We start from the raw sequence: 15,668 nt of genomic DNA on the forward strand, positions 1-15,668 counted from the left end.
ATTAATCTGTGGCTATTTTCCCTCGACTACCGACTGAATAACGTTCCAATTTATCTTCTCTTATTGCCCTGACAATTCTACCGAGAGCCCGAAGGACTGCCTGTTGTTTGGGCGCTGGCAAGATTGAAGAAAGTGATAGTCTATTCTCAGCTGAAATTTACAATCGAAATTCAAACGGGAGGCAGACAGCCGAGCCTGGTCCACAACGCCAAAAAGCCCAAGTGCGTGTTAGAGAAGCTGTTTCCATATGCACTTAAAAGATGATTAACTTGAACCATCAACTGAAATTTAATATATTTAAATGCCATCGCCTCGTAAGGAGCCCGTCTTTCCTACCAACTCTGCGAGCCTTCTGTGATTAGGGTTCCTTTTAAAGAGATAGCTTTCTATTCCCGTGTGTTTATGTGATCTTTTTGATTTCGAAACAAAATAAAGACACAGTATGTTTCTGATCCACTTGTAAATGTCCTGTTTCATTGCAACCGTGATTGAAAAAGAGCCACTTTTTCTTGACATAATGTTACTTGTTACTTGATATTCTTGTCTCCAAACGAGCTCATCTTTCCAGAAATCTTTGGTTAGCTTTTGAATGTATGAAGTCTATTCAAATCGCCTTGATGGTACTATTTTAGCAAGTAGATCAAAACACATGGAGTTTGTAGCTAACCTCTGGTATATGCTGTCATCCCATTTAGAAAAACAAACAGACATCGCTCGGTTCATCAGCACCCACCCCCAATATCTGAGCTCGATTTCATTGGAAACTTTAATTCTGCCTTACGGCAGCTCGTCTGGAACTGGGGCCGCGTGTGCCGCCTGCCAGAAACACCCCGAAGGAATAAAATGGTCGGAAATGTTTGTTGTCACAGGTGTGAAGTTACAAGTGGTGCTGGAGGTCAGCGACCATTTGGAAATTCCGACGAGCTGGAGATAGTCCCTCCATCACTTATTACGGCCAGTAAGAACTCAGATATTTTTGAGTGGTGGGGGATGGTTCAAGGGAACAAATCTATGTGTTTTACGCAGCAGTCAAAGAAAATAGCACCGCTGCCTCCGCTAGCTTCACCAGCACATTTGGGGGTTACATACAGCATGTGTCATCTGACACATATCTGAAGCTTTGCACTCGAGTACTCTCTTTGTGATGGGATGATGTTGATGGAAGTGGAATTCTCTCTCTCTCTCATCCTCACTCAAATAATGAAATGTGGAGAAACAATCTGCTTATTTTGGGAGAGAATCGCTTTAACTTTAGCGTTTGAAACAAGCGCCACGTTCTTTTTCATAAGTGGGTTCGTGTGACCCCCGACACACACACCCATCCTTCCTCTGGGAAAGTCCACCCCAGAATATCGATAGTTTTCCTTTCGCGAGCACTGACTCCCCTTAATTCGCCCTCAGTCTGCAGCACAAATTCGGTCTCTGGCAGAGTTTGGTCGACGCATTGCGGCGCTCATTGGGCCAATCTATGAAATTGTTTGTCTGAAAACAATTAGTTTTTGCGATGATCAAAATGCGGACAAATGAACCCAGGAAGAGACAAGTGAGGAAAATCGTACTTCTGGTGTGTTTCGTTTCTTTCCACGAATCTTCCTCTCTACCAAATTATGCCGAACTAATAAAATGAGCAGCTTTCTTCAAACATCCCAACATTTTTATTTTAAATAAATATAAATATAAATGTCATATAAAACTATTCACAACGAGTGAACTTCAACTGTGACATTTTACAACATTGTATCAAGCAGCTAGCTATTTACATTCTTTCCCATTCAACCTACAATTGTTTATAAGGGTCTGGCGCGTTTACACAGGTGTCTATTTCTTTTACAGAAGTCAACAGAGATTGAAAATGCAATTTTTATAGAGAACACTCGTGAACCTTTTTTCAAATAAAGGTGTGTGAATATTGCGTCACCATTGCGTTTGGAGAGAATAAAAAAAACACCTTGAACGGTTCATACAAAATTCTGTTAGCCACATTTTAAACCCGGGATTAGAATGAAACTGCTGCATGTTCCATCCTGGAAGCATTCTACAATGAGCCCATTCATACCAGGGGCAGGCAACGACAACCGATTGCAATCACATCACTGCACCAAGGGGACTTTCTTTTAAAATCTTAAGCAAATAGTAAGTGCGTTGAAGGAAAAGAGAATTGAAAATGTCTGTAAACATTTTAAGCATTGCAGATCTGTCCGTGGTGACTATGCGGGTGACATATCTTTGTCCTCTTTGCCAGATGATATTGGGGAGAGGGATTCCTCGTCCTCGGAGCGCAGGCAGTGCCCTTGGCTGCTACACTTGCAGGCGTTGTGCGCATTCCGCGGGGTCCCCTTGCCCTCCTTCTTATGCTTGACGCGCCGGTTCTGGAACCAGATCTTCACTTGCTTCTCCGATAGGTTCAGATAGGTTGCAATTTCAATTCTGCGGAGCCTCGACAGGTACATGTTGGAGGCGAACTCCCTCTCCAGCTCCAAGAGTTGCGTACTGGTGAAGGCCGTTCTCATCCGCTTGCCGTTCTGTAAGTGACTGTTATTTTCGGGACCTGTGTCCAGAATACAACATTAAGAAAATATGGAACGACAGTTTGCAAAGAAAAACTGCTAAACCCGCCAATAGTAAAATGTTACTTATCTCCCTAACTCATACCTCTGAAAATAAGTTATATACAGTTGTGAAACTATTTTAATAGCCGCTGCGTGTGTCCTATTTTGATCTATTTAAAACAATAAAACACGCACCTAAACTTTCACCTTTCTTGTATCTTTCGGATAAATACTTCCATAATATAAATCCTGAAGTCCTTTACTAACCGCTCACCTTTCTGATAAAAGTAATACCTGCTGCCCATGGTGGGAATAGGAACCCCTCTTCAAAACAATATCAAAGTCTTCTGTATGGTTAGACTGTGCTAATAGTTACATTTGCAATAAAATGGCAGAGTTTGGGGGCCGTAAACCGTGATTCTTCTCTGAACGCATCTATCTGGCTAAGTTCGCAACCTGTGCTTAGGTATCTGGCACGCTCACTGTTTTAAACAGATGTACATACCCACGGTAAGACAGTGGTATCTCCTAGGGTCTGTCACGCTGTACGTGGACGTGCAAACAGGTGGATGCCCGAGCCCAGGGTTGGACTGCTGGTTGATGCGTTGACAGTACGAGGGGTCTGCGTTTGGGAACTGGCTTTTCAGCAGGGGGATTCCACTCCGGGATGAGTGGAGATGGGACGTGACACAGAGGGGGCAGACACAGAACGTGCCCGTCTTTCTGGACGGGCAGGGGGGACCAGACACCGACATCATGGTGGGAGAATGGACACTAATGGGGATCAGGAAGTCTTGGCTATGATCGTTCAAGACAGGAGTAGGTCGCACTGAAGAATCTTTGATGATCAAGGAATCAACGTAAAACGATCGAGACATGTTGTGTGTATTCTTCTTGGCTCTCTGGCTTTGCTGGTTGCCGGGTTCAGTGTACACTGCGGCAGGCAGGGAGTCAGAAGGTACTTATGTCTGGAGGCTCAACAAAAGGGTCTCCAGCGATGGTTGGTCTGAACGTCACCCACGTGTGCGTCCTACTTACTGCAAGGCTTTTTTTAAATGTTGCCAGTGAACTATTAACACGTGATTATAAAGAGAGCCGGAGATCAACATTTCCCCATTTGTCAGGCAACCCCTTGAGACACACTATCAAAGTCTGACAAAACAAGAAACAAAAAACTTTTTAAGTGAGTGTTTTGTAATTTTGCTCAGTGCGTAAAAGGGCTGATTTAAGACGGACACCGCGCAAGTTAAGCAGCTGCAGATAACAGCACCATTGTCATGAGATTTAAAATTACTTTCAATTGACTGAGTAGAAACGGGAATAGTTTATTCCAGTGACACTTTCTGAATCATTGGGCAGCGTTTTGTTTTAGATGTGCAGATGGTTACAGTCTAACGTAAAAACCATTCCATTGTATCTTACTGAATACTTTCAATCTCTGCATTTTCCTATAGGTTTAGTTTTATTTCGGAAGGCTAATCAATTAATTTTCTTTACTAGTTTTCGAATATTGTATCAGTTTAAGTTTTGTAACATTGTTGTCCCCCCCCACCCCCACCCCCACCCACCCCCACCCACCCCCACCCCCACCCACCCCCACCCACCCCCATTAACCGCAAGGGTTCTACCGTTTGGCAAATCAAAGAATCCTTACAGTGCAGATGGAGGCCATTCGGCCCTGCGAGTCTGCACTGACCCTCTGAAAGAACACTCAACCCAGGTCTACATATCCCCGTAACCCCACCTAACCTTTGGACACGAAGGAACAATTTAGCATATCAACTCCACCTAACCTGCACATCTTTGGAGAAATGTGTTCCGCAAATAGAAGAAACTGTAATCAAATCAAAATATCTGGCAAAGAACTTCCTCAATTATATCACACGTATTAAGAATTCAGTATTCGAAATTCAGTGTCTGAGATATTTGCATCCAGTAGGACATAGATTTCTGGATTATATTAAATTCAAATGTACGAAACTCACACGATTCAGGAAGTGTGACGGGAATAAGCTATTCCCTTGCCCAGTGAGGCAGTTGAAAATGATTTTAAATCCCGTGACAATGGCTTAAGGGTCGTGTGTCAGTGACTTGAGTTTAGCGCAATTTGCGGTGTCCAGTTTATGACCCGTCTGCCTGGTGTACAAAGGGCAAAGGATGGCACTGCAGGTGGAGCGCTTACAGGTTGGAACAACTTTGAATACAAGGAACACAATCAAGGCCAATTATTTTAAATGTACCCAAAATAATTACAAGCGATTCATCGCTGATAGCATTGCTACAATGGTAGCACAGTGGTTAGCACTGTGGATTCACAGCGCCAGGGTCCCAGGTTCGATTCCCCGCTGTCCACTGTCTGTGCGGAGTCTGCACGTTCTCCACGTGTCTGAGTGGGTTTCCTCCGGGTGCTCAGGTTTCCTCCCACAGTCCAAAGATGTGCAGGTTAGGTGGATTGGCCATGCTAAATTGCCCTGAGTGACCAAAAAGGTTGAGAGAGGTTATTGGATTACGGGGATAGGGTGGAAGTGAGTCGGTGCAGACTCGATGGGCTGAATGGCCTCCGTCTGCACTGTCTGCATTGTCTGCAGACTGTCTGCACTGTCTGCAGACTCCGTCTGCACTGGGCAGCAGGGTAGCATGGTGGTTAGCATAAATGCTTCACAGCTCCAGGGTCCCAGGTTCGATTCCCAGCTGGGTCACTGTCTGTGTGGAGTCTGCACGTCCTCCCCCTGTGTGCGTGGGTTTCCTCCGGGTGCTCCGGTTTCCTCCCACAGTCCAAAGATGTGCGGGTTAGGTGGATTGGCCATGCTAAATTGCCTGTAGTGTCCTAATAAAAGTAAGGTTAAGGGGGGGGTTGTTGGGTTACGGGTATAGGGTGGATACGTGGGTTTGAGTAGGGTGATCATGGCTCGGCACAACATTGAGGGCCGAAGGGCCTGTTCTGTGCTGTACTGTTCTATGTATGTTCTATGCTCTATGTCGACAAGCAATCACGCCCACCAAATAAATGATCTATAGTTACAAAACTGATATTAGGAAATGTGGTGCAGATTGTCGTCCTTCTTAACTGGACTTTTCAGATGTCTCCCAGGTAGACACAGCACAGGCCTCTTAATGGAACATACCTTTGTCATTAAAGTGACACACCGACTTGGCAAATATCATGAAAAGTGCAGAAATTCATCTATCTGTTTGGGACAAGTGTGTCCCTTGAATGGCGGATTATTAAACGGCAGAAAAGGTGAAAATGCCCCCGGTTTGCCCGTCACTTTAATCCATACTGCACCAGCCGGCTGAAATGAGAATGCCCCAAATAGCGCACTGAGAATGTTTCACCATTAATAAACAGTGACAACGCCCCAAGATGCTCAGTTACCTCGCTGTTTTCCTTATTGGAGATAAGAGCCCGATAAACGGCGTTACTCCGCCTCGCAGACACATACAGAAAGTATACTTAACATTAATATCAGCTCGCCGCAGAACCTCAGGCCTGCGGATTGACAGCACATACTCAATGGAAATTTTCACTTCCCAACCTACCCAGCGATTGTAACATTGATTTTAATTCAAATATCTTCATTAAAGCCAATAACTGCGATACTTTAAGTAATTGTAATATATCTTTGAAGAAAAAGCACGTGCACCGTGGGCTGAGATCATTTATAGTGGGACCGTTCACTTTGTATGAATCAACAGAGTGAATGATGATTGTGCTATTTGTTTGCGATTACCATTCAATTAATAAGTGCTTATGGGGTAGCAGATTAGTGCATGTTAACAGGCAGCTAACTATCCGAGCAATGCGTTAATCCTACATCTTGTGATAATAATTAGCCATTTCTGCTGCTCGCCGGGGTCCGAGCGGGTCAACTTGGGGCTTTACGCAGCTTTCATGAAAGGACCTCCAACAAGAAATTCCGCGACTGACTCACAGGCAGGCAAATAATCTGAAAATCATAATCGTCCAAATAAGGTTCTTGGACAACGTTTATAAAATTTCAATCAACTGTGCTCATTTCGAACTGTCTTAACAACAAAGCTACAGTTCACTTGCTCTATAATGAGAACATTGTGATCTCTTCATTAAAATCGGTTTCACACTCTCCATACATCCCAGACTTTCAAGGACATGGCGTGTACACTGCTCTCACAAACAACCAACGTAAAGTGCATGTCACCCTCGAGAATGCATTCCGATCAAATGAAGATCAATCGGAATCCTCTTACAAGAAAACAGCTTTTCTGTTCGACTCCTGGTCTGAGGATGGTGCCTTCGTGTCTTGCGTTGAATGTTCAATGCCAGTGATTTAACACAACCACCGCTTGCTATTATTTGCCCATTTCAACCCTGTCACGAAAACCAGATCTAGTCAATGTATCTTTCAAACCTCCCACCTTCCTCAGACAAGGTCCATGTGCTTTCTCGCCAGTTTGTACGCCCCAAAGTATTGTTCAGCATTTCCGCAAATAAAGTCAGCAGCAGGGCTGGTTTGTTCCCGTGTCAATTTCATTCACTGCCCTCAACATCAAGGCAAGGCCATAAGGTAGTTAATAAAAGTATAAGGGGTAAATCTGAGCTTTGCTGCGTTTATAAGCAGAGCTCGCTTGCCAAGCCCTCTCTCTTTAAACATACACCGACTGTATTCCACATCAGTTCGGCTAGTTCGAACCTGCAACCATATTTCCCACTGAATTGGGATAAGAACATTAAATGTTATCATATTTATTTCCCCCTCACATCACCCGATTTCCTTCAAGGGAATTGACAGTCAGAAGGGAAGCATATTAAATGGAGTGGTCAGTCAGAAGGGCCAGACGCCTCTGTCATAAAACTCGAACAGAGAGTTTCTTCAGCGAGTTAGCTGAATGGAGGTCAGGCAGTCTCTATCACATCACCCAGCAGCTTTGTAATTGTACTAATAAAGCGAGTGAACGATATTACAGAAGCAGGGAGCTAGAAAAAAGCCAATGATGCCAGTGAAATAAAATGAAAGAATGTCTAAGCCAGGCGGAATGATGCAAGGCGCGCGCCCACATCGCATGGCCCTCGTTACAATATTATTTTCGATAATTATGACCAATAAAATTTCATTGCTCATGAAGTAATCCTGGGAATGAGAGTGGTTATGAGCCTATAATGAGGTCAAATTGCTCCGACTAGCCGAGACACGTGTAAGGATTTAAGAGGCATTAAGCGGCTGGGTACAGAGCGCCGACTGTTACCTGAACATTTCTTTCATAATTCAAGTATAAAATTAGTCCATTTAAGGGAAATCCTTTGAATCCGTTTATTCTACTCGGGTGCCAAAGTGCTTTGTCTGTGTTGCTTAAGTCGGTGTTTAAAAAAAAATGCGAATATAACAAAATTGCTTTTTTGTGATTGCAGTTTGTAAAGAGCAGCAGAGAACAACACTGTGCTGCTTTGGCCCATTCCTTTCCTTTGATTATCTTATTAATGCCAAATAACCTGTCAAACACCAGGAGAACAATCCAAACCTTCTTGGAAAATGCCTGAAGGAAAAGCTGAGTAGCGTATAAACACGTTATCGCAAAATAAAACGCGTGTTACTTCTATTCGAGTATTCAAACATGTTACAGAAAAATAACATTTCTTAGTTTAATTTTTTTTCCCTAAAAATAAAATCGCATACGTCTTATAATTCCATCGACTAATTCGGCGATGAAGCTGACAAATGTAAAAGCAGAATTATGGTGTGCCCCCCACCCCTTTCCCTCTTCCCTCGATTTAAATTGAGTTTGCATGCAACTGACGCGAACTCTCTAAACATATCCCCCCCCCCCCCCCCCCACCCAAATATAGTAAGGCTTACCCAAAAAGTTTTTAAAAATGCTTTTGGGAGGAATTGACGGTGACCCCCCCCCCCCCCCCCCATATCTACAATTGCGACCGTGGTCCATTCTCACCGTAAACGTATAGATTGTAACACTCAGTTAGAGCCATTGTATCCGATACCAAGGCTGGCCTGTTGACTTTACAATGGATACTCAAAGTCACAGCTTCTAAAAGAACTTGAACTAATGCTTTGTTTAATAAGAACATGAAACGCAGGAAAACACAACTGTATTCTCAGAAATGTTATAAAGTTCGTTCGAACACACGTTTCAAATGTTTGGACCTATTTGCATTTACACGCGCAAGTTTAATTAAACTGTCTCATATTATCTTGTTTGACTAACATCGCTCAGACCCAACAGAGGGATGGGCGTCATTAATTTGTATCGGGCTATTTAAAAAAAAAGTTCCCACTGATACACTGGAATATTCCCGATTAACGTAAAATACACTTGTGATTTGTTGAGTATTTGTTACCAGGCAACAGTCCTTGAATAACAAAAATTGAAAAGAACCGCTCTCTCCGCTGTCCTTTAAACTTCAAAAACGTCTTTAATAATAGTGGAAAAGGACAATGATCGAAGAGACAACGAAATGCCACTGGGGTGACTTTTCACAAGCAATTATTCTTCATTTCACCGCTCAGGAAAGGAGGTCGGATATTCTTACTTTTTATTTATTTATTATGCTCTTTCCAAGTAATTTGCATGAAAAAAATTGTGTTTGGGTAATAAAAGTTTCAGATTTGCACAAAAACATACCAGCGCGGGCAGAACATGGGCGTTTAGGCTTGTTTGATGTATAATTCAGATCGAAAATATGAAGTCAGGCGTTATGGGGTCTGTCCCGAAGTGTCAATGTTGGGCAGACCATCCATTGAAACATTTCAAAAGGAGTCAGGCAACAAACGGAGCGCAGAGCGCGTGACACAGGGAACGGTTGTAAATGTGTTCATTTCAGACAGCTCATTTTTTGGAAAGAAGTGAGACCTCTTTGCCTCCCTCCCCCCAATGCAACGTGTTTATAAACGTTAATTGTCTGACAAGAATGTGAATAATTGAAAGTATGAATTCGCAATCTCCCCATTTTATCTATCACCTTCCAAGCATTAGGCTAGGGATTTTAATGAGCAGAATTTCTTTCGGATCCTTGTTTTTTTTGGAATAAACTGGTCCTTTTATTTGGCACAGCCTAGGCTAGCAAACAAAAACACACCAACTCAAACGCCGAACCCTTAAATGTTAATAACTTGTCCAACACAATATCATCAGAATGGCAAACGTACGGCAGGCAAATAGGTTGTCCACCCAGCTTAATTTATAAAGGGAGTCTAATCTCTTTCTGATCATTCTTCCTTATTTCCCAATGTATTACATCTGAATGAGTTCAGAGATGTTTAAAGTTCGAAACTTAGACACAATGGTGTTCCACAGAGAGGAACCACAGTTGCCCAATAACAATGCAAAGTCATATTCAGCAGAAATCAGAATTAAGTTGAACCTTTGTACTATTATGGGGTTCCTTGCAGCCTATTCGTTTTATCCGCTATATTCATGACCAACTCCTAAACGTTGTGTTCTTTATTTTCTCTTTTTTTTTACAAAAAGCAGCTGACCGATTTCATAGACGCCTTCTTATTCAGGGTCGCCTTTATATTTGACATTGGGAGGTCGGGAGATGTTACTCCGAATTCATCTTGCCTCACATACACGAGTTAATCAGCTGCAGCCTGACGATAGGTTCGCAGCTGTAGTGCAATCGATGGTAAAGTGACCGTGAAGTCTGACTTTAAAATCGGTTTCACGTAAAAAGACAATGAGGGATGAGAACACATCTCTCCCGTGCACCTGGTGGAGGCTGTGCTTTGCTGGTGCAGAAATGAAGGGAGAGGAGCTCCCACTATTCTGGAGCAATCCAAGATAGATCCATTCATTTTGCACATTGTGGAAAGCTTGCATCTGTTTTATTCAGGCATTTCCAATTCTGAAACGGGGCAGTCGCAATGCACATTGTGTACGGGTGCAGTAATGTTATACTTGTGTCCCGGCCAAGCAATTCAATTCTATACCTAAGGTATTAAATACATTCACCATTAGAATCGGCAGGGAAGCACGGAATAAATAGAAACAAACTTTATAGTTTTGAAAGGTTTCAAAGTGCTCTGTTGGAATGTCCTGGTACTTTGAACATGAATAAAGTGTTAACAGAAGTTTGTTACCCTGGACTTGCAAGTTGAAGATGGGACAGAGCAAAAATAAATGGCAGTGTAATGGGTGCTGTTGGCTAGCCCCACTCTAATGTTAATTGTTCTAAATTTGATGATAATAAGGGGCAGCAGGGTAGCATGGTGGTTAGCATAAATGCTTCACAGCTCCAGGGTCCCAGGTTCGATTCCCGGCTGGGTCACTGTCTGTGTGGAGTCTGCACGTCCTCCCCCTGTGTGCGTGGGTTTCCTCCGGGTGCTCCGGTTTCCTCCCACAGTCCAAAGATGTGCGGGTTAGGTGGATTGGCCATGCTAAATTGCCCGTAGTGTCCTAATAAAAGTAAGGTTAAGGGGGTTGACAGGGTTACAGGTATAGGGTGGATACGTGGGTTTGAGTAGGGTGATCATGGCTCGGCACAACATTGAGGGCCGAAGGGCCTGTTCTGTGCTGTACTGTTCTATGTTCTATGTTCTAATACTAAAATAGCGAGCACAGAACAGGCAGACAGATGAGATGATTCAATTAAGGACCAGTTTTGCAGCTAGGCAAATTGTAAATTAAATTTAAAACTGCTAAGTGTGAAATTTTCCATGTGGGTAAGTACAAAATGGGGTAGAGTTTTAAGCTTCTGCCTCGGCGTAAACTGGCTATGTAGATCAGCCTCCTTTAAGGGATACAATATGTGGAAATGAAAATCAAGTCAATTTTTATTATTAATTATCGGGGGTCTGGGCTGCCATTGCTAAGGCAGCATATATTGCAGAGTTACCCTGAGAAAGTTGTTTTTAAAACAATTTAATGGCTTGCTAGGTCAGGTCAAAGGTTGCTGAAGGTGTAAGATTGGAGTCACATGTGGGCCAGACCCAGTAAGGGTGACAGACTTCCTTCCCTAAAGGACATTGGTGGCACGGTAGCACAGCAGTTAGTCCTGTTGCTTCACAGCACCAGGGTCCCAGGTTCGATTCCTGGCTTGAGGCACCGACTGTGTGGAGTCTGCACATTCTCGCCGTGTCTGCGTGGGTTACATTCAGGTGCTCCAGTTTCCTCCCATAAGTCCTGAAATATGTGCTTGTTGGGTGAATTGGGACATTCTGAATTCTCCCTCAGTGTACCTGAACAGGTGCCGGAGGGGATTAACACAGTAACTTCATTGCAGTGTTAATGTAAGCCTACTTGTGATACTAATAAAGATTATTATAGTGAATCAGTTGAGTTTTCACATCAATCTGACAGATTTGGCCACTTTTACTCATGCTAGTTTATATTTCCTGGTTTAAAAAAATTGGATTCAAATTCCCAACTACCATGGTGGGAGTTACCTTCCTTTGGATTTTCAGTCCAAACCTCTGCATTACTAGTCCAGTTTCTATAATGACCAACCAATCTGTGACAAGAACTTTATGTCTTGGCAGTTAGTTGAAAACCTATGCCTGTGTTTCTTAGGTATACAATTAATAGAATGAAATATTGGTTGTCTCAGTGATCAGTATCCCATTAATGGGAGAACTGGGATATTTCAACAGACTAAATGGCTCTTTCTGAGCCTTGTCTTTTTAAATTTTTTATTTGCTCCCTTTTTGCTTCCAATAAAGTGAGCAAGGGATTAGGTTACTTTTCAAGATGTTAAATCTGCCTATTGTATCAGAGCAGAAAGTAACTTTTTTTTTGCATATGTTCCCATATAGATTTAAGTGGCAAAATGCTATGGAAATAATAAATAATGTAGTGGGACCAAAATCCTGCACCAAACCTAACTGTAAATTTAACCAGACTGTGAACTAAAAGGCCAGGGACTTGGCCTTGGTGTTCCCATTTGGTTTTGCTGGAAGCATAAGGCCAGCACCACATTGGGTCATGAGCAGGGGCAAAGGTTCTTCCCATACAAAATGGTCACATAACATTTTGTCGGCGGTTGGGGGACCTGTGTCCTGACTCTCTCCATGACCACACCGCCTCCACCCATCCCTCCCCACTCCCACACCCTGATCCTTTGAGTTTTGTTGGGGCGAGCAATGAAGATTCCAAGTAGATAAACTGGGATACATCATCCTGCAGATGTTCAGTCACACTGGCATACTCAGGGATATTTACATTTTAGCAAATTCCCACAGGAATTCTGAATTGACACCACATTGTTTAATATAACTTTTTAAAACACACCGATAATGTCATGATTTATCCAGCATTCGGTCACGGTCTGAGTCTTCACTAATCTAAGCTGCAACACCAGGAGAACTAAAACTGGTTTCAGCACACCTGAGTTAAGGCAAACAAAAGGCCAATGTTCCTCATCCTAATCAATAGCCTGAGATGCACATTAATGGAGGTTGGTGGGAATAACATCAGGCTCAGCTCTGATAACCCACACAGTCAAAAGGTTTGCCAATACAAACTATCAATATTCATAGATTAATAATGAACACTTGGCTGAGGCTTCAGAGGGTGATGGATCCTTTTCGAACCCAAGCCTTCATAAGAAAAAAAATAATAGACTGACTCTGCAGAAAGAGATGAGACAGCAAGGGTGAAAGCTGAGATTCTCAGTGTCTCAATACATCTCAGAATATATTTAACAATTCATTTTATGACCAATAAAGATTTTGAGGTGAATCTTAAGCCAAGAAATTACAGTGTAATCCCTTACAAAACAGCAAATTTATTATTCTTCAATACGGTGCATAGGGAGAGAAATAGTACAAAATACAGAAATCCTGATAGATATGGGGCGCGATTCTCCGGACTCACGACGGTTCGGAGAATAGCGGGTGTCGGAAATTTTTACGGCGACGCTGTTCCGATGCCCTCCCGCTATTCTCCGAACCCCGCAAAATCTCGGAGTCGCCATTCCCGACAAACGCCTCCTTCCCGCCCCCGACACGACCAGAATCGCCACTGATAGCCCCCCCCCGCTATTCACCGGCCCGGATGGGCCGAAGTCCCGACGTCATGGTGCCCTGTTTACACGGCGTGAAACACACCTGCTTTTTAAGTTCGTCAACCAGTCGGCCTGGCTGACGACTGCTTGGAGGAGGTCAGGGCACTGCTCAGCGCACCGCTCAGCGCACCGCTCAGCGCACCGCTCAGCGCACCGCTCGAGTCTGGCCACAACGGGGAAGGCATCCCTGAGAACGGGAGGGGGGGTCCAGAGCTGGGGCAGTGGGGGAGACGGAACAGGCAGTGGGTGAGACGGAGGGGGCAGTGGGGGAGACGGAGGGGGCAGTGGGTGAGACGGAGGGGGCAGTGGGGGAGACGGAGGGGGCAGTGGGGGAGACGGAGGGGGAAGTGGGGGAGACGGAGGAGGCAGTGGGGGAGACGGAGGGGGCAGTGGGGGAGATGGAGGGGGCAGTGGGGGAGACGGAGGGGGCAGTGGGGGAGACGGAGGAGGCAGTGGGTGAGACGGAGGGGGCAGTGGGTGAGACGGAGGGGGCAGTGGGTGAGACGGAGGGGGCAGTGGGTGAGACGGAGGGGGCAGTGGGGGAGATGGAGGGGGCAGTGGGTGAGACAGAGGGGCAGTGGGGGAGATGGAGGGGGGCAGTGAGTGAGACGGGGGAGGCAGTGGGGGAGGCAGTGGGTGAGACGGGGGAGGCAGTGGGGGAGACGGAGGGGGGGGGTTAGGTAGAGAGTGAGCCGTCCAACCCCGTAACAAAATGTCTGCCAGCGTGCCATGGCGTGCCGGTCACGAGGAAACGGCCGCTGGTTGCCCTGTGGCTTCCGGACACAGGCCACTGACGCAGCCGTGAGGAGGACATAGTTTACTGGCCGTTGGATGCAGAAAGTGACCAGGGGTTAGGCTGCCCGCGTGTCAGCAGCGCGACCAGGCCACCGGGACACACAGGTATCCCGTGGCAGGCGGCTGCCGAGGTGTCGACTAACCTCCGTCTAACATGTTGTTTTTCTGCCCCCACCACCCTTCTGTAGGTTAGCACAAATGTATGTGAACAGAACGGCGATGTTCTGCGCAGTGGTTGGGGCCGCTCTACTGCATTTGGAGATGCAGCAGCATCCACACCCACAACCCGCAGTGGATGCAGGGCCAGCTGCAGCAGCAGAGGGAAGGGCCGAGGAGCCGCCAGTCGTCGAGCAGCATGAGGAGGAGGAGGAGGAGGAAGAGGAAGAGGAGAGAGTGAGGGTGCAGCCACGGCGCCAGAGGCGATGACCAAAGCCGAGGGTGTACCGTGTCCGGGTCTCTTTCCTAACAATGACGGACATCACCTGCAGGAGGAGACTCCGGCTGAGTAGGCAGACGGTGATACATATCTGCCAACTCCTGTCGCACCTCGCCCCACGTGGAACGGGGGGAGGACACGCGATCCCGGTTGCCATCAAGGTGACGGTCGCTCTTACCTTCTATGCGACCGGCTCCTTCCAGTCTCCGAGCGGGGACCTCTCCGGGATCTCCCAGTCATCGGTCCACAGGTGCATCTGGGATGTGACCGATGCCCTCTATGCCATCGCGGACCGCTACATCACCTTTCCCGAGGACCGAGCAAGTCAAGATTCACGAGCTCGTGGATTTGCCAACGTGGCCGGGATACCGAGGGTGCAGGGGGCAATCGATTGTGTTCACGTCCCCATGCGCCCGCCTGCAGGGGACAGGGAGGTGTTCACAAACAGGAGGGGGACATACTCCATGAATATCCAGGTGGTATGCGACCCCCACATGAGGATCATGAACGTCTCTGCAAGGTTCCCAGGGAGTGTGCATGACTCCTACATACTGGCGCAGTCGTTCATCCCTGCGATGTTTGAGGGACGTCCCCCCCGGCTGAGGGGCTGGTTGCTAGGCGACAGGGGTTATCCGCTGAGGTCTTGGCTGATGACGCCTATACGGAGGCCTCAGACCAATGCGGAAACACGATACAACGAGGCCCATGCAGCAACCAGGGGTGTGGTGGAGCGCTGCCTTGGGCTCCTGAAGATGAGATTCAGGTGCCTGGCCCGCTCCGGAGGGGCCCTGCAGTACCAGGCCGACAGGGTCGCTCGCATTGTAGTGGTCTGCTGTGCGCTGCACAACATCGCGATGCAGAGGGGAGATGACCTGCTGCAGGAGGCGGAGAGAGT

The 15,668-nt window shown here is 45.9% G+C and overlaps 1 protein-coding gene across 1 annotated transcript; it reads right to left on the reverse strand.

Annotated features, from left to right (window-relative positions):
• Nucleotides 1-1,638: 1,638 nt before the first annotated feature.
• gsx2 (GS homeobox 2) lies at nt 1,639-3,504 on the reverse strand. Its single transcript, XM_038791185.1, has 2 exons — nt 3,055-3,504; nt 1,639-2,548 (listed from the first exon to the last, which is right to left on the reverse strand). Exons 1-2 carry the CDS (start codon nt 3,425-3,427, stop codon nt 2,208-2,210), a joined length of 714 nt encoding a protein of 237 aa, XP_038647113.1. The 5' UTR covers nt 3,428-3,504; the 3' UTR covers nt 1,639-2,207.
• Between the last annotated feature and the right edge of the window lie 12,164 nt (nt 3,505-15,668).

The sequence above is a fragment of the Scyliorhinus canicula genome, chromosome 3 (genome assembly GCF_902713615.1).
Source record: "Scyliorhinus canicula chromosome 3, sScyCan1.1, whole genome shotgun sequence".
Classification (NCBI taxonomy): domain Eukaryota; kingdom Metazoa; phylum Chordata; class Chondrichthyes; order Carcharhiniformes; family Scyliorhinidae; genus Scyliorhinus; species Scyliorhinus canicula.